Below are 17,370 nucleotides of genomic sequence, written 5' to 3'. Positions count from 1 at the left end.
ACCTCTTACAGTTGTCAGGATTAGAGTCCTGTATGTAAGTGCTTAGCAGACGTACAAGGGGTACTCAGTTAAAAATGACTAACATACAAGAGTTCCCGTTGTGGCTCAGTGGTTAATGAATCCAACTAGGAACCATGAGGTTGTGGGTTCGATCCCTGGCCTTGCTCTATGGGTTAAGGATCCGACGTTGCCGTGAGCTGTGGTGTAGGTCGCAGACGCGGCTCGGATCCCGAGTTGCTGTGGCTCTGGTGTTGCTGTGGCTCTGGCGTAGGCTGACAGCGGTAGCTCCGATTAGACCCCTAGCCCGGGAACCTCCATGTGCTGTAGGAGTGGCCCTCGAAAAGGCAAAAAGACCAAAAAAAAAAAAAAAATACATTGAGCATTTTGTGTGTACTACTGGGCTAAGTATCTTATGTCCTTTTTTTTTTTTTTGTGAGAGTTGCAACATTTATTCCAGTTTCTCCCTTGGGGTGTGTTTTTTCGTTTGTTTTTGTTTTTGTTTCTTGCTTTTTAGGACCTCACCTGCGGCATATGTAAGTTCCCAGGCTGCGCATAGGAGATACAGCTGCCAACCTACACCACAGCCACAGCCACAGCCACAGTAACTCAGGATCCAAGTCACATCTGCGACCTACACCACAGCTCACAGCAACGCTGGATTCCCAACCCACTTAGTGAGGCCAGGGATTGAACCTGCATCCTCATGGATAGTAGTTTCGTTTCCACTGCTCCAAAACAGGAATTCCACCTGGGTTTGTTTCGTTTTGTTTTGTTTTGTTTGCCACACAGGCAGTATATGGAAGTTCCTGGGCCAGCGATCGAACCTACGCCACACAGCAGCAACCAGAGCCACAGCAGTGAGAATGCAGGAGCCTCAACCCAGTAGGCCATCAGAGAACTCCCTCTTATCTCCATTTTATGGAAGAGAAAATAGAAAATCAGAGAGGATGAGTCACAGAGTGAATGCATGGTGGTGCCAGGACTCAAATTCAGATCTGATTCCAGGAGTTCCCGTTGTGGCACAGTGGTTAACGAATCAGACTAGGAACCATGAGGTTGCGGGTTCAGTCCCTGCCGCTGCTCAGTGGGTTAACGATCCGGCGTTGCCGTGAGCTGTGGTGTAGGTTGCAGACGCAGCTCGGATCCCGCGTTGCTGTGACTCTGGCATAGGCCAGTGGCTACAGCTCCAATTAGACCCCTAGCCTGGGAACCTCCATATGCCGCGGGAGCGGCCCAAAGAAATAGCAAAAAGACAAAAAAAAAAAAGATCTGATTCCAAAATACACTTAACCTATTACTATTGTTATTACTGCCATTGTCTTTGTAGCTGTAAAAATTATTGTTCTAGATTTAATCTCTTCCTGACTCTGTCTTGGTCTCCAGCGGTTTCTAGATAATTTTGCTGGGAGTGGGAGTGGACTGGGGTAGAGCCTCTGGGAAGAACAAGGGACAGACTTGCTCTTCAGGGGCAGAAGCTGCTTCCTCCATAGTCCCGCCTACCCCAAGGCTGGGTGCTCAGGGAAGCATTTGTTGACTGTAATCAAGTATTAAAAACATGGCTCAGGGAGTTCCGGTTGTGGCGCAGCAGAAACGAATCCAACTAGGAACCATGAAGTTGCGAGTTCGATCCCTGGCCGAGCTCAGTGGGTAAAGGATCTGGTGTTGTCATGAGCTGTGGTGTAGGTCGCAGACGCGGCTCTGATCCAGCATTGCTGTGACTCTGGTGTAGGCTGACAGCTGTAGCTCCGATTAGACCTCTAGCCCAGGAACCTCCATATGCCGTGGCTGGGGCCCTAAAAAGCAAAAAAATATATGTGTATATATATATATTGCTCAGGCTAAAGCCTTGGAGCCATAATCTTGACGCCTCTCAATAATGAGCTCCATATCTAAACAGGTGAACTTGACCTTCAAAACAGACCCAGGATCTTGCCCGCTCCCCTCCACCTCCACTGCGCCCCCTCCCCCCCTTCCCCTCTCCTCCCCGCCAGGTCCTTTGCACCAGTCTCCCCTGGACCATCCCCCTCCCTAAATGTCTCGTCCCCTCCCAGCGTCTCTCCCCAACAGGCAGCCAAAGGGAACCTGTGAATAACTGAGTCAGGTCACACCCCTCCTGTGCTTGGAGACTTCCTGTAGCTTCATCTCACTCAGGGTGAACACCAAAGCCCACGTGATGGCTCACAAGTGCCCACAGATCTTCTGTCACCTTTCCGCCTTCATCTCCTAGGTACCCGCCTCCTTGCTCCCTCTCCTCCGGCTCCTTTGATGTCCTTCGGGTTTGCCAGACACGCTCCTCCCTCAGGGCCTTGCACAACTGTCCCCTTTACCTGGAATGCTCTTCCCGCAGACGGCAGGCAGGCCGTGGCACTCCCTCCCTCTCCTCCTTCAGGGCTTTATTCAAATGCCAGCTCCTCAGTGGGGGCTCCCTGATCATCGTGACTGCAATTGCCTCTCTCCCTCTGCTTTATTTTTTCTTTATAGTATATATCCTTCCTAACATGTTACTGTCTCCTTCACTAGATCATAAGCTCCTGGTGGGAAAGGGCTTTTGTCTGTTCTGTCCACGGCTCTGTCCCCAGGGCCTGCGATAGGGCTTGGCGTACAATGAGTGTTCACTGAATGTAGAGTGACTGGATTATAGCATTCAGCCAGAGGGTCTGCTTGGGACCAGAGGATGGGAAGGAGGGAAGGAGGGAAGGAGGATGTGGGTGGGGAACTGGTCCGACAGTTGAGGAAGGTGAGTGGAGAGGGTGCGTCCATGCGAATAAAGAACACAGGCTGAGACTTTGTCACAGACATTTCTTGGAGCCGATATCTCATGCCCCCTCCTCCAATGACAAGGCTGGGTCTTTGGCCCCCATCCTCCCCCACTACTTCAGCCTGCACTGATGATAACAATATTGAGGTCACAGACTGGCTTAGACTCAAGATCAGGAAGATTAATGTCGGGGTGCTTCCCCCAAGTCTGAGGGCCAAGCATCCAATCTGAGGGGCAAGCAGCCGGGAAACTGGGCCTGGGGGCTCCAGGGTCTGAGGTCTTCCTGGCTCCCAGGGTCAGCCCTCCATGCACCCCTGATTTAGGGGTGATGAAGAGTAATCATGGATCAGAGGTGGGTATTAGCAGGGAGAGGGACTGGGAGACCTGGGAGAGGTGGTGCTGGGAGGTGGGAGCCAGGGGACCATCCCCCAGCCCCCACTGCTTCCTCCGCAGATCCCACAGCACCTTACAGCACTCTGGTCCCCCGTCCCACCCCTCCCCAAAACGAGGTAGGTTAAGAATGGAGCTTCCCCCCCGCCCACCACGGAAGGGAGGAGACCGAGGCACAGAGAGGGGGATGGGGACCCAGGTGGCCCCAGCCCCCAGTCCCTCCGCCCTCAGCTCTGGTGGGTCTGACAGTGATGAGAGCTGGGCAGAGTGGGGATGGGAGGGACACCCCCTTTCCTCTCACCCATCCCGGCTCTGGTTGAGAGAGCTGAATCTCACAGGTTCCGGATGTAATAAATAGTTAATAATTTAAAGGAAGTGACAGAAGGATCCATCCCTCTGGCCCCCTTGACCTATCCCTTGAACCCCCACAAGGCCATCCAAGTCTGGGTAATGAAGAAAGGTAAGTGTGCATTTCCAGATGCTTGGGGCCAGATGCAGGGCCCAAGCCTGTACAACATTGAGATGGTGTTGCCCCAAGACCATGATCCCCACCCCACCACCACGCAGGCCATCAGATCTGGGGTACAACAGAAGTCCCATGCCACTCGGAGGGAAAAGACCGTGGAACCCCCCTTCCCCAGAAGAGGTGTCTCAGAGGGCCAGCAAACAGGCTTTCAAGCTTTCCAAAGCAACCCCCAATTCTGAGAAAGGGTTAACAGGGGGGCAGAACATAAAAGGCTTGGACTAGGGCTGGAATGTAAGACTGGGCTTGGGAGAGAGTCTGCAAGGCTGTGGAGAGTGTGTGTGTGTGTGTGTGTGTGTGTGTGTGTGTGTGCGCGCACTCATTTATGCCAGCAGAGCCATAGCTAGGTGCTTTTGTGCAACTCAGAAAAATGCACACTTTCCTCTGAGGGCACAGCATGGCCAGCCCCACTCATCACCTGGGCTGTGTGCCTTTGCCTAGTGAACAGCCTGCACAATCATCTGTGGCAAAGCTGGGTCCTAGACCTGGGAGCAAGAGAGCTCTCGGGTGGTCCTAGAATCCAGGAACATTAGCACAAACTGTTTTGTCTCTCCCTTGGGGTAATGGGTAGCTCTGTGGGATGTTGGGAGCTTGGGCTGCTGCCCTTGGGACTCGAATTCCAGAGTCCGTGATCTTAGGGTCTCAGAAACCAAGGGCAACAGGTCTCAGGGGGTGCACAAGCTGGGTCTGGAGCATATCGGGCTAGAGAGGTTAGCGTCCAAAGAGATCTGGGACCTGAAGTTGCTAGGTCCCTGGGCACCTCAGAGCAGACAGTCTCTGGAATGGGGGACCAAGGTCTTGGGTCAGGGGCTATCCCAATATTGTGTAGGCTTGAGTCCTGAATTTGGAAGGGTCAAGGGTACCTTGGGGTCTTGGATCCAGTGCTCCTAAAGCACCTTGGGGTCACTTGGGGACAAGGAGTCAGAGGTCTCAGTTGCCATGAACGTCCCATCTTCTGGGAGCTGGGCTCCCAGCCTTTAGGAGATTGGGGACCTGTAGGTAGAAAGAAGTGAAAGATTCCAGGACATTCCAGGGCTTGAAATCCAAGTCCAGGGAGAATTGGAAGAGGGCTCTCTGAAGGGTTAGGACCAATGTCTTGGGCCTTGAGGGATTGGTGGCCTTCAGTCCTACGTCTGGGGTTAGTAGACACCTCAGAGTCCCACATGTGAAATCAAAAGCTCCTGGGGAAACAGGCCTGGAATGGGCGGGTCTACAGGTCTTTGATCCCTGGCCCCCAGAGCACCCTGGAAGCTGGCTTGTGCATCTTGGGTGGTGTGCGTGTGGGGTGGGGGGCTCTGAGGTGGGTCTCCCGAGTTATTTGGGTCAGAGAGCATCCATTTGAGCACATCCAAGGACTCAGGGTATCTTAAAAGGGTTTGGTGTCTGAGAAGTCCTAGGGCTACAAGAACATCTCAGATTCGGATGCCTCAGGTTTTAGGTGAGCATTCAGGAACCATGAGGGATGATTCTGGGTCCTATGATCTCAAAATCTGGGAGTAATTGTCTACAGGCAAGGTCAGGTACTGGCAACTCCTAATTCTGGGGCTGTAATCTGAGGGTTCATGGTGCCAGGCATGACTGGGTGTAGGTTGGTAATTTGAACAGGAAGTCACGATTCAGGATCCTGTGGCTCCCAGGGATCGGTATGCTCCCCTACTTGCCTGAGGTGAAAAGTCTGGGGACCCCTCTTCAGTCTAGGTCGAGGTTGCGGGTGAGGGTGGAGGACGGGGATGCCAAAACTCAGGATGCCTGGGCCCTCTTGGACAGACATCCCAATGAAGCTGGATCTGGGGTCTCTCAGTCCTAGATTCGGGGTCCAGGTTCCAGATCTGGGGTCTCTCAATCCAAACTCAAGCTCCAAGTTCCGGGTGTGCCTAGGTTTGGGTGTGGGGGCCGAACGGAGTTCGGGGTCCTGGACCCCCAATTTTGGGTCCTCGGTCCGGCTACTGGACCCACCAGGCCGTCCTCACCGCGCCGCCTCCTCGTGGCGACCCCCGCAGCCGGCGCAGCCGCATCTCGCCGCGACCCAGTGGCACGCGCGCAGGGGCGCGTAGCAGCAGAGGCAGGGCACGGCGAGGGAGAGCGCGGCCAGCGCGGCCCAGCGCGCGGCGGGGCGCGGGTGGCCCGGCTCGCAGGCGCACGGGTCCGAGAAGTCGCCCTCGGCATCCGACAGGCAGTGGTAGAGCAAGCTCTCGGCGCACCACAGGCAGCTGAGACGTCGCACCAGCAGACGACCTGGGTCCGGGGCCTCCGCGCAGCGGCCGCCACGCCCGTCCGCGCGACGGCGGAAGAGCGCACGGCAGTGCACGCAGCGCGCCGCCTCCTCCGCTTCGGGGGAGGCCTTGGCCGGCGCAGAGGCCGGGCCGGGGCCAGGGGGTGGGCGAGCCGGGGGCGCTGGGGCCGCAGCCTCGGTGAGAGGAGCAGGTAGGACTGCGGGGGACCCCAGCGCTGCGCCCCTCAATGCGCCGGTTTTGGCGAAGCGCACAACACAGGTAGACAGGGCGAGAGGCGCGGGCGGCCCCGCGCGCCGGTAATCCTCGTATCCACGGCCGCCCCAGCCCGGGCCCCCTGCCCCGGCCAGGGGCTCTGGAGGCTCCGGAATCCCTGTGAACGGTAGGAGCGGAGGGTAGCTCTGCGGGAGAAAGGAACAGGAGGAGAACAGGTTAGTGGGGTCTGCAATCCCCTACATCCCACTACAGTTTATCCTGGCCTTAGAAGACCCGAGACTCCTAAGACCCAGCCACAGGCTTCATTCATCCTAGGATCCTGTCCTGGGATCCTGACTGCCTGGGTCTGGCACTCAGACTTCTAAACACCCAGCCCACTCTTCTTCCAGGGAGAGAGAGGACATCTAGGTACAGACAGACTAACCTAGGCCCCAAGCCGACACCTTAAGGACCCAGTGATCCAGGCTCTCAGTCCTGCCCTCTCTCAGGATCCAGAATCCCAACCCAACCCCCTCTACTCTCAGATTCAGGAGTCCTGGACTCCAGCCAGCTCCTGCCAGATGCAGGGGTCTGGTCCCGGGGTCCCTTTTATCCCCTTGGATACTGAGCGCCACCCCTCGTGAATTAAGCAGTGTAAAGAACTCCTTCCATAAGCATCAGCACTCCCCTAATTCATTGTCCAAGTCGTCCTCCAAACCCCTGTGAAATTCAGAACTCCAACCTCCAAGAGCGCAGGAGACGGGGGAAGCCCTCACCCAACCTTCCGAGGTACCCAGGCCTAAGCTCCCCCCGCCGTGAGGTCAGGTCAGGCAGCCCTTAGGATCTGTGTGTGGTTTCTGGCCCGATAGTGGCCCCAGCTCCCGCCCACTTCAGGACCCCGGCGCCCAGACCCACTTGCCCCAGGAGCCCCAGAATTCCGCTGGGGGTGGGAGGTCGCACCTGAGCGGAGGAGCGGCGGCGCTGGGGCGGTGTGGCCGACCCGAAGCCAGAAGCTGATTCCACAGTGACGATGGGGGCCGCCGCGGCGGCGGAGGGAGGCGTCTCCTGGCGGCTGTGACTGGAGGAGGAGTCGCTGTCCACGTGGGACTGGGGGAGATTGGCGGCCTCAGAGCCGGGACCCCTGGCACAGCCGATGCCCTTACATAGACCCCCTCCCATTGCGAGCGAGGGCTCTGCGGCCAGACAGGCCTGGGCTCAAGCCCCAGCTCTGCCACTGACTGGTTGTGTGACCTCCGGCAAGTGAGCTCATCTCTCTGAGCCTCAGTTTCCTCCGCTGTAAAATGGGGATCATAACAGTGTCTATTCATAAGGCTGTGGTTAGGACCCACTGTAAAGGGCATAATACATGCCTGAGGTACAGGACGAGCTGCAAATAGTTATTATGATTTGACACTCCCCCCCGCCCCACCTGCTCAGCTCACCAACCTATAGAACATCAAATCATTCTCCTTTCTCAGAAACCCTCTGCCTCGGCCATCAGCTACCTTCCTGCCTCCTTCCCACCGCCACATCTTTATTGGGGCAGTGCCACCCACCTGGAATGCATTCCTTCCATCCAAACCAAGCTCGGTCCTTCACAAGATGAAACATCATTTCTCAGACCCTCAGTTTCCTTTCTGTAACTTGGGAATCATTCCTAACTCATCCGATTACCATCTTCAATAAGCATTCATTGAGCACCCACGACATGCCAGGCTCACATAGGCCACTGGGAGGATCTGAGATGGAGCATGGAGAGCCCAGCATCTTTCCTGAGTAAGTGCTCAGTAAGTGTCCTGTGATTTTGTAGCCCCACCTGCATCCCCTGTTACCCTAGGAATCTCCCTTTTCTGCCCAGGGTACCAGTTTTGTTTCTCCAAGTGTTCTCAAGAAACTCCCACTGTCCCCAACAAGTGCCAAATCGAATCTGACATTATATACACTTATTCCTTTCATCATTTTATTCAACATATATTTACCGAACACTATTCAGTATTTTAAGCACTGAAGATGCATCAAGAAAGCAACAAAAGATCCTTGCCCTCCTGGAGCTGACATTCTAGCATGGGAGATGGACAGTAAAGTAATAGATAAGAAAATTGTCTATTGGGAAAGGAAAGAAGAAAAATATCATAGAAGATGGGGAAAAGGAATAGGATGAGGAGCACTGGGAGATTGCCATTGTAAACAAGTTATGGGGGGGGGGGGGCTCACTCCTGTATATGCATGTAAATCCCTGAAGGAAAAGGAAGGAGCCATGTGGTATTTGGGGAAGAGTGTTCCAAGACAGAGGTCCAGCCAGTGCAAAGGCCCTGGGGCAGGAACATGCCTGCCCTCTTGAAGTCACAGTGAGGAGGCCAGTGTGGCTGGAGCCAAGTGAGCAGGAGGAAGTGTACTTGGGGACCAGATGGTGTGGGATCCTAAGTGCCACAGCAAGGACTTTGTCCTTTACCGTGAGTGAGATGGGGCCCCGCTCAGGTTCTAAGTGGGGGAATGACCATGGGCTGTCTGAGATGTCAGGAGGGTCTCTCTGGCTGTGTGTGGGAAAGGAAATGGGGTGGGGGAGGGGCAGTTGATGAGCAGCTGGTGACATAGGTCAGTTGGGAGGTGAGGTCGGGCAGTAAACCACTTTCTGATCATTTTGAAAGTGGAGCCAATACTTGCTGACAGATGAGACACATAAGAGAGGAGAGGAGTCAAGGATGACCTCAAGGCTCATACCCTGAGTAGCTAGAAGGATGGATTTCCCATGAATCTGTTCATCTGTTTAATGTTTTTTCTAGTATACCTTAAAATGTTTTTCCTGCCTCTCCACACTAGAATAGAAGCTCCATGAGGAAAAGGACTTTGTTTTGTTCAACTTATCAAAGGTGTTCAATAAATACCCTTGAATGAATGTGTAAATCTTGAGAGAAGAGAAAAACTAGAATAAATGGGATTGAAGGGGACACTAATAGCTTGGGCTCAAATTCGTGTCCCCAGCATGTGGCGTGGTGCTAGATACACAGTAGGTGCTCAAGAATGTTTGTAGAATAGAAATGAACCCTTGCCTCCCAGCAGAGCTGTACCCTGGAGACTCACCGTCAGAGGGCAGGGGGTCTCTGCAGTGTCCTGGGAAGGGGAGGAAGAGGAGGAGGAGGAGGGGGTGAGTGAGCCTGGGGCAGGGAGAGAGGCAGAGAGTGAGTTTCCTTGGCCCAGCTTCTCCCATCTCCTACCCTTCCACCCCTCACTCCCCCACCCCTGTCCCCAGAGCCCACCACCTGCTCCACTCACCTCGACCCAGTGCAGCCAGTGCAGCCAGTAGGCTCTTCTGGAACTCATCGGCCTCTGCAGGACTCTGAAACGTCAGCCCAAACTTGCAGTCACCCAGGCTCCAGTGGTGGAAGATGGGGTTCACCTTGTTGTAAACCAAGCCTGGCCTCAAGGTACACTCCAAGGTGGTCTGAGGGGGGCAGGAGGGGGCCAGGTCAGACACCCCATTCCAGCCATGTCTGTGACTTTCCTGGGCTCTATGGCAGAGCATCCCACAAACCTAATTTCTCAATCCTAGGAGTACCCTGGAGCCCCGATCAACACCCCAACACCACCCCCCAATTGTACTGAGAACACCTCTAATACCCCAGAATTTTCCCCAATCCCCTTGATCCCTACATTTGCCTAACACCTCCCTCTGATATCTCAAGAGGAATCCCAAATTTTACTGAATGCCTCAAAAAATTAGTCAACCTCCTTCTGAGAGCCAATATCCCCCATTTGACTCAATCGGACCCCTCAAACTTTACTGAACATCTCAAAATATTATTATTTATCCCCTTCTGATGCCCCAAGAATCTCCCCCAAACACTACCCCTCAAATTCATCTCCAGCTCCCACAGGTTTCCCCTCAGATGCTGGTCAACACCTCGGATGGTCCCTCATTTTCTGGCCCAACACAACTGCATTCTTTTACACCCTTTCAAATCCCCCTACACGCTTCCTTCCACCCTCTGCTCTGAAAGGCAACCCTTACCCCCAAGCCTTCTCAATCCAGATCTTTCTACTACCTCCCTGGCTGAAACGTCAACATCTCTTTCCACTTCATGCCAGACAGTCCAGAATATTCCTGCTGAACCCACAATAGGATTATAAACCCTCTCTGACACTTCCAGATGGGCCCCCACCAAATGCCTCCATATATTTAGGGCAGTCAGGGGCCCATGGTGTAAATGCCTCCTGGTGAGGATCTCTGAGCAAGATGGAGCCACGGGGAGGGTTCTGAGCAGAGGAGGGATGTGATCTGAGTCAGGTGTTAGCACAGCCCCTGAGGAACAGACCGAAGGTGGGGGAGGGAGCAGGAGCAGGGCAAGGAGACCAGGGGGGAGGCTGCTGTGACAGTTGAGCAAGCAGTGGCAGTGGACAGGACCTGCTTCATAGCCCCAATAGTCCGGAAACTCTCAACTCGTATCCAGAGGACAGACATTCACTTCCAACTCCATCCCACACCCCGGTTTGATCCGGGCTGGGAGATGACTGGACCTCACCTCTGCATTCCCAGCCCCGTTCCCCTACTTCCCCACACCCCACACCACCCCCACGCCCCAGGGTGGCTCACTTTCTGGTCCCGGAGGCGCTCCCCGTGGATGACGTAGTGCCCCTGGCGGGCCCCCCCCTCGGGCCTGGCCCCTCGGACCCGACATACGCTCACCTGGCTGAGGCCCCCGCCCCCCACAGGCAGCCAGCCCCCACTGGAGTCATCTCGGGCCATCACCACGGCTCGGACCCGAACCATGTACCTGGAGGAGGTTGGGGGGGACAGAGACAACACCGTCAGTGAGCCCCAATACTGCTCTCCTACTCAGTGTCCTCCCCATCCTTCACCTCCCCTCTTCAGCTCCCTCAGCTGGATCTACTGCACCCTCAGCCAGCCTGTACCTCACCTTCCATACCCACCTCCACCCCATGCCACCTTCTCCCCGTCCCCATCACGTCTCTTCTGCCCATCTTCTCCCCCATGCCCACCTTCCTCCAGCACTGCTTCTTTCTTCCTCTTGCCATCTCCTTCCTCCCATGCCTACCTTTTCCTCCATAGCTACCTTTTTTCTCCCTACCCACCTTTTCTCCCTCTCCCCATCTTGCCCGTCCTCACCCCCCATAGCTTTGCTCTTCCACTTCCCTTCCTCCTGCTCATCCCCTATCAACCCTCTCTCCTTCTCCTCCCTCTGCACGTACCCACAGCCCCACCCATCGTCCCCCTCACAGCTGGGTGCCTGCGCATATGTATTTTCTTAGAGCCCATCAACTCAGCCCCAGTCCCCCCTACACTGCCTCCGCACCCTGCCGCCCAGGCCACTGGCTGGGTGAGAAACCCAGGCTCTCTTCCCCCCACCCCTTCCCGGATTTATGAATGAGACCGGATGCAAAGCTCATTGAGTCACCCGGCAACGGGAGATGGGCAGAGAGCAGGGAGAGAACCAGAAATGGCCAGAGACAGGCCGAAAGGGAGATGGAGGCAGAAGAAGCCAGGAACGGGCGACCGAGACACATCCAGAGAGCATTTCATTCACAAAATCAAGGTTGCTCCCTCAGGCCCCTGCCGAGGAAAGGCAAGGGGGAGAGATTGCGGGCGGACAGGCGGGCGGGGAGGGGGGAATTGATCCCTCCTCTTCCCTCTCCCGGCCCCAGCATCCTTCAGAACCATCTTACCCCGCCCCCCAGCCCCCCCTCCCCCCGGTTCAGGGACCATAGCCCTCCGCCCAGCAATCAGGATCAGCCTCCAACCCCTCACTACCACCTAGCGCAGGGACCTTGGTGCCCCAGCCTCAAGCACCCAGGCCACGAGCTCTAGCCCCTTCCCCCACCTGCAGGCTGTCGGGTTTCCCCAGCCTTTCGGGAGGGGAAGGGGCCGCCGCAGCGCCCCCAGCCCCCTTTTCTCAATGGGATGGGATTTTGTGAATGAGCAGTCACGTGACGCTGCTTCCTTTGTCCGCCCGCCTCCCCCGACAACAGGTGAAGCAGAGAAAGAGGGCAGGGGTCCCCCCCCAGGGCCTACTGGGATGGGATGCCGGGATTTCTGGGTGCCCTACGCTCCCTATGATCTGTTTCCTGGGGGGAGTGGTCCCCAGATTTCCTCAATGGTGGGGGTCCAGTACGGAAATTTATGAATGGGGGTGTCCTCGTAGGAAGTCCAGACCCCCCCAAATGGAGACTGGTACCCCAAATGGCTGCCGCGCAGTTTAGGAGCCCCCACCCCCTTGTCCTTCCAGCCAGGGTCTGGGGGCATCCCGGTGGACAGGAGGCGCTGCGCGGTCCCGGCTGCCCCCTCACCGTGACAGGCCGTCTGTCAGCCCCCGCCCCCTCGCCCCCCTCGGCACCTGCCTGGAAGGCTCCGGCCGGGCTCCGAGCGGTGGCGACGTGGCCTCCTCCTCCTCCTCCTGTTCGCTCCAGCTCCCTCGCTGGCTCCGGCGGCGCTAGAGACGGGCACCGGGAGCCGGGGCGAGGGGGGAGGGAGGGGAAACCTGGTAGATGGGTGGGGGGGGAGGGGGCGGCTTGGGGGGAGGGGTAAGCGCGAGGCAGGCGCACTTGCCCGCTGGGTCCTAGAGCCCGGCCCTGGCTCCAGCGAACAGCCCCCCAGTCCCCATTTTCTTAGGATCCAGAAAGGATCCCCTCCTTTCCCACCCATCTGTGCCATTGGTCCCTGAGGATGTAGGGAGGGAGTCTAGGACAGAGCTTGCTCTGGATGTTCTAAAGAGGCAAGGTCTATGTTTTGGGTTCTAAATGGGAGTGGCGGGGTGCCTGGCGGGGTTCGAAAAGGGGTGGGGCGAGAAGGGAGCATCGCTAGGGGGCGGGGTCGGAGGGCCTGGAAAAGGAGAGTGAAGACGCGGGAGGCGAGGACAAGCGCGTGCGTCATAGAAGGGGCGGATCCACAGAGGAAGGGCCTTCTGGGCGAGCCAGAGGAAAGAGGGTCTTGGGAGGAGAGGTTGTCCTTGTAGGACGGAGCTTACAAGTAAACTGTCTTTAGGGGCCGGACGACGGAGAGTTCCAAAAGGGAGGAGCTACGTAGCTGTGTTCCTAATGGGCGGAGCTTCAGGAGAGAAACTAACGGAGAGGGCGGGGCATTATGAAGGGGCGGGGCTTAAAAGAACGTTCTACAGGGGTGGGGCCTAGGACTGCAAGGCCTGGGGGCGGGGAAGAAGGCACTGGGGTATTTCAAAGGGAGATCCAGGTTCCTAAGGGGCAGTGCTCAAGCTGGCACACAGGAGGGGGGGGCCTCGAGCCTATGGGCGGGGCCTAGGTCTCGGGGTCCGCTCTTGCTGCCTCGCCCGCTTGCCCCGTTCTTTTCGGTTGCTTTCTGCTGCGGCCGTTCCCCTCCCTCCCCTGGGCCCAGGGGGCCGCGGTCCGAACTTCGGTCTGCTGGTGGAGTCGGTGAGTGGGATCCTCTGAGAGGCGGAGCGAGGGCGGAGCTTGGGGGAAGGGGTGGAGCCTGATTATGAGGTCTGCCGCTAGACCTGGAGCAGAAAAAGAAATTTAGCAGTGAAGCCTGGGAAGAGGGCGGGACCCAAATAATCAATTGAGAGGGAGTTGAGGGTTAGAGGTGAGGACTGAGTGGTTAGCACGACAAAAATATCTGGATTTGTTAAGCGGAGGCGGGGCCAGACCTGGGGAGGGTTGGGGGGTCTGGTTGAGAAGGCCCGATTCCCTGACAATCGGGGGCGGGACCAGAGGGAGGAGGCGGGGCCTGGGCCCCAGAAACCTTGTTAAGAGTTCAGGGAGAGAAGCTGGTTGGTACTCCTTGGTCTTACAAGCTACAGAGTACAATCACCACGCGTGTTGTGGCCTGAGTGACTGGCAAGGAAGGCGGGCAAGGCCTATGTCTTGGAGTCTAGAGACCTCGGATGTGGTCAAAGCGAAGGGATGTGATCTGAGGGACCAGATAGGAAGACAGGTACTGAACCTTAGTACACTAAGAGAATGGGGACTCTGTACTTGAACAGCAGCTGTATGGGTCCACGGGGAAGAAGATGTGAACGTCAAGAGCAGAGGAATAGGAATGCGGCTAGAGACTAGTTCCCGAGTGGATATAGGAGGACAATGGCAGGGCCGGTGAGGACAGATAGGACCAAGTACAACTCTGCCTCGTGGGTTTCCCCCAGCCCTGGTAGATTGACTGGCTGACGTTTTTCTGACTACAGTCCCCGACCTCCGTCAGAAATGGGGAACGTGCAGTCGGAGCCGTCCGCTGGCGGGGGCTCCCGAAAAGACCAGGCCTCGGGCCGGTCCTCCGACTCCCGCCGGACATCCTTGATGGAGCCCGAGGTGACCTCCTCTTCCCCAGCCATGCGCCTGGCTCGAGGGCTGGGTGTCTGGTTCCCTGGCAGCTCTCCGCCCCCAGGACTCCTGGTACCCCCGGAGCCCCAGGCCTCACCCTCACCCCTGCCCCTGACCTTAGAACTGCCCTCGCCAGTGACGCCTCCTTCAGAGGAGGCGGCTGCGGCCACGGTCTCCACACCACCCCCGCCCCCCGTGGGGACCCTGCTGCCCGCGCCGTCTAAGTGGCGAAAACCCACGGGCACTTCGGTGCCCCGAATCCGCAGTCTGCTGGAGGCAAGCCATCGCGGCCAGGGCGACCCTCCGAGCCTCCGCCCGCTGCCGCCGCCGCCCCGGCAACTGACCGAAGAGGATTCCAACCCTGTCCCGAGGGCCCTATCCCCGATTCCGCCGCCCTCTGAGCTGCGGAAGCCACCACTACCGCCACCTTCCGACCGGCAGCCCCTGGATCGCAAAATCACTCCTGCTCTGGCCACACCCGCCGCAACCCCTACAGAAAGCCAAGCCAGGCGCGGTAGCGAGGTCCAGACGGCCTGTGGTGCCTGCAGAGGGGCACCTCCCCAAGCAGGCGAGGGAGAAATGGCCCGGCCGGCGGCCTCCGAGCCCGGCCTGAACCTGCTGTGTAAAGTCACCTTCAAGTCAGGCCCCCCTCTACCCCCTGCGGCAGCCTCGAGTTCCTTAGCAGCCAAAGCCTCTCTCGGGGGCGGCGGAGGAGGTGCAGGACTCTTCTCCGCTACCTCGGGAGCCATCTCCTACGCTGAGGTCCTGAAGCAGGGGCCCGCTCCTGGGGCCGCTCGCTCCCCGGGAGAGGTCCCTCGAGGGACTCAGGAAGCAGAGGGCGGTGATGGAGATAGCGAGGGGTGTTCTGGACCCCCCTCAGCGCCTGTGTCCCATGTCCGGACACTTCCACCGCCACCCTACACCACCTTCCCAGGCTCAAAACCCAAATTTGACTGGGTGAGCCCTCCTGATGGTCCTGAACGCCACTTTCGCTTCAACGGAGCTGGCGGAGGCGTCGGGGCGCCCCGACGGCGCGCAGCCACGCTCTCGGGGCCCTGGGGCTCCCCGCCGCCTCCGCCAGGGCAGATGCATCCAGCTCCAGGGCCCCGGAGGCCCGCACCGGCCTTGCTGGCGCCGCCTATGTTCATCTTCCCGGCGCCTGCCAATGGCGAGCCTGTGTGCCCTGGGCCTCCGGACCCGCAGGAGGTGCTGCCGCCGCCGTTGCCGCCGCCCACGCCACCACCCACGCCGCCTCCCGCACCTCCTCCCACACCGCAGCCGCCCATGCCCCAGCCAACGCCGCTGCCCGCCGCGCTCCCGCCGACCGCAGGCCCGGGCCACTTGGAGTCAGCAGTGGCTCCCGTCCCAGCTCCCGCTCTGCCCCTCGCCTTGGCTGCCGAACAGGCCCCGACCCCGGCCCCGACCCTGGCCCCGGCCCAGGCCCCAGCCCCGGCTCCAGCTCCCATCACAGCCGAGCCGTCGCCGCCAGTGCCGGCGCCAGCCAAGGCCCGCACCCGCCGGAACAAGGGTCCCCGCGCAGCCAGGGCTGCGCCCCGTGAGGATGGCCCGCCTGGAGATGGTCTTCGAGAACGTACTGCAGCTACTGTGACTGACAGCGGTGGCGGAGGGGGTGGTAGCAGCAGGGCTCCTCCGGCGGGGACAGCTTCCTCGGGCGCGGCGCGCCACTGGCCTCCCTTCCAGGTGCTTAACTCTTGTCCCTGCAAGTGTTACTGCCGCCATCAGCCACGCCATCGCCGCCTGCCACGCAACGTGTCTGCCTGGTGAGGGGAGGTCGGGGAGTTGGGAGGGGAGGGCATGCCCTCCAAGTCCTGAACCCCCCTTTTCTCCATTCAACCAACCCTTTGGCATCCAGACCCCAGCTGATCCTAGACCAGTCCATTAGCTGCATCTCAAACCTGAGCTCCAATCCTTCAGAACCAAGAGAAGCCTTGATACTGACCCCTGACAGGGGCGAGAACACCTTGGCCTGGCCCCTTAGTATCCAGACCTCCAAGCTGACCCTTGGCCCTCTTGTTACTCTCTGGTGCCACCAGGGAGGGAAACTGGTCCCAGCTGGCCTGATCCTATTCACTGCCTTGACCCTGTCCCTAAGGACATCAAGGACCATGTCCCAAACTCTTCAGGGATTGGAGGGGAGATGATAGTTTTCTGGAACCGAAAGAATAGAAATGCAGGCCTCTGAAAGACTCCTGACTCCTCCAGCCTCTGGCAACCTCTCCGGACTCTGGGACCCAAGGCTTTGACCACCAGAGGGCACTGGTGTCCCAGTCCTTGAGCTGCTGAGGTTACTTGGGAGTCTTCCCACCCAGACGGAGACACTGCATCCTCCAGTTACCTCCCCTTCACCACTGAATCTCAGGATTCCGTCATCAGGGTCTGTCTTGACCCTGGCTTCTGAGGACCCTGAGTCACTGGGAGACCCTCTGCCCTGGAACCTCTTGGGCTTAGCTGAGACCTAGATGTGGGTTAGGGGAGCTACTATCACCAACCTTCAGCCCCCTTTCCTACTAAGTTTAAGTGGATACTGCCCTAAACTGCCTTTGGGATATTCAGACATGATCCCTTACACAGATAAAGCAGAGCCTTGGAGGGATAAAGGCTTGGGCACATAGCCAGGCCCTGATGCTTCTACCCTCCCCCTAGGCTGAGCACACCCATCAACCACCTGAGTGAGCCACCCTGGGTCGCCACCATCAAGCTGGCCGGCTCCCTAGTGGCCGGGCTGGAGCACTACGACTTGCAGGCCACCCATTCCAACTGAGCTCAATTCGCTCAATGCCCCATGCCTTCTCCTCGACAATAAAATAACCATCCAGATGTCTAGATGCCTGTCAGTCACTGGCTAGGGATTGAAGGGGTGCAGTGGGGCAGAGATCTCCATGAAAAGACATTCTGGAAAGAGTAAGGAGGCTGGACCTAGACTAGCAATAAAGGAGATTCCATTCATC

At 57.9% G+C, this 17,370-nt stretch overlaps 2 protein-coding genes across 3 annotated transcripts; one reads left to right on the top strand and one right to left on the bottom strand.

Annotated features, from left to right (window-relative positions):
• Positions 1-2,771: 2,771 nt before the first annotated feature.
• Positions 2,772-13,583, bottom strand: SPRED3 (sprouty related EVH1 domain containing 3). 2 transcript variants are annotated; one of them, XM_047790005.1, is made up of 6 exons: positions 12,452-13,583; positions 10,689-10,869; positions 9,371-9,539; positions 9,179-9,252; positions 7,058-7,204; positions 2,772-6,303 (listed from the first exon to the last, which is right to left on the bottom strand). In XM_047790005.1, exons 2-6 carry the CDS (start codon positions 10,863-10,865, stop codon positions 5,638-5,640), a joined length of 1,233 nt encoding a protein of 410 aa, XP_047645961.1. In that variant the 5' UTR covers positions 10,866-10,869; positions 12,452-13,583; the 3' UTR covers positions 2,772-5,637. The 2 variants fall into 2 exon arrangements, with proteins under 2 accessions (XP_047645961.1, XP_047645962.1); XM_047790006.1 differs by having other exon boundaries at positions 10,782-10,869; positions 12,452-13,582.
• Positions 13,242-17,368, top strand: GGN (gametogenetin). The gene is made up of 3 exons (XM_047790004.1): positions 13,242-13,498; positions 14,266-16,182; positions 17,066-17,368. The coding sequence occupies exons 2-3, from the start codon at positions 14,285-14,287 to the stop codon at positions 17,181-17,183; spliced, it is 2,016 nt and encodes a 671-aa protein (XP_047645960.1). The 5' UTR covers positions 13,242-13,498; positions 14,266-14,284; the 3' UTR covers positions 17,184-17,368.
• The last annotated feature ends 2 nt before the right edge of the window (positions 17,369-17,370 follow it).

The sequence above is a fragment of the Phacochoerus africanus genome, chromosome 8 (genome assembly GCF_016906955.1).
Source record: "Phacochoerus africanus isolate WHEZ1 chromosome 8, ROS_Pafr_v1, whole genome shotgun sequence".
Lineage (NCBI taxonomy): Eukaryota > Metazoa > Chordata > Mammalia > Artiodactyla > Suidae > Phacochoerus > Phacochoerus africanus.
This window is presented reverse-complemented; position numbering and strand designations above follow the sequence as displayed.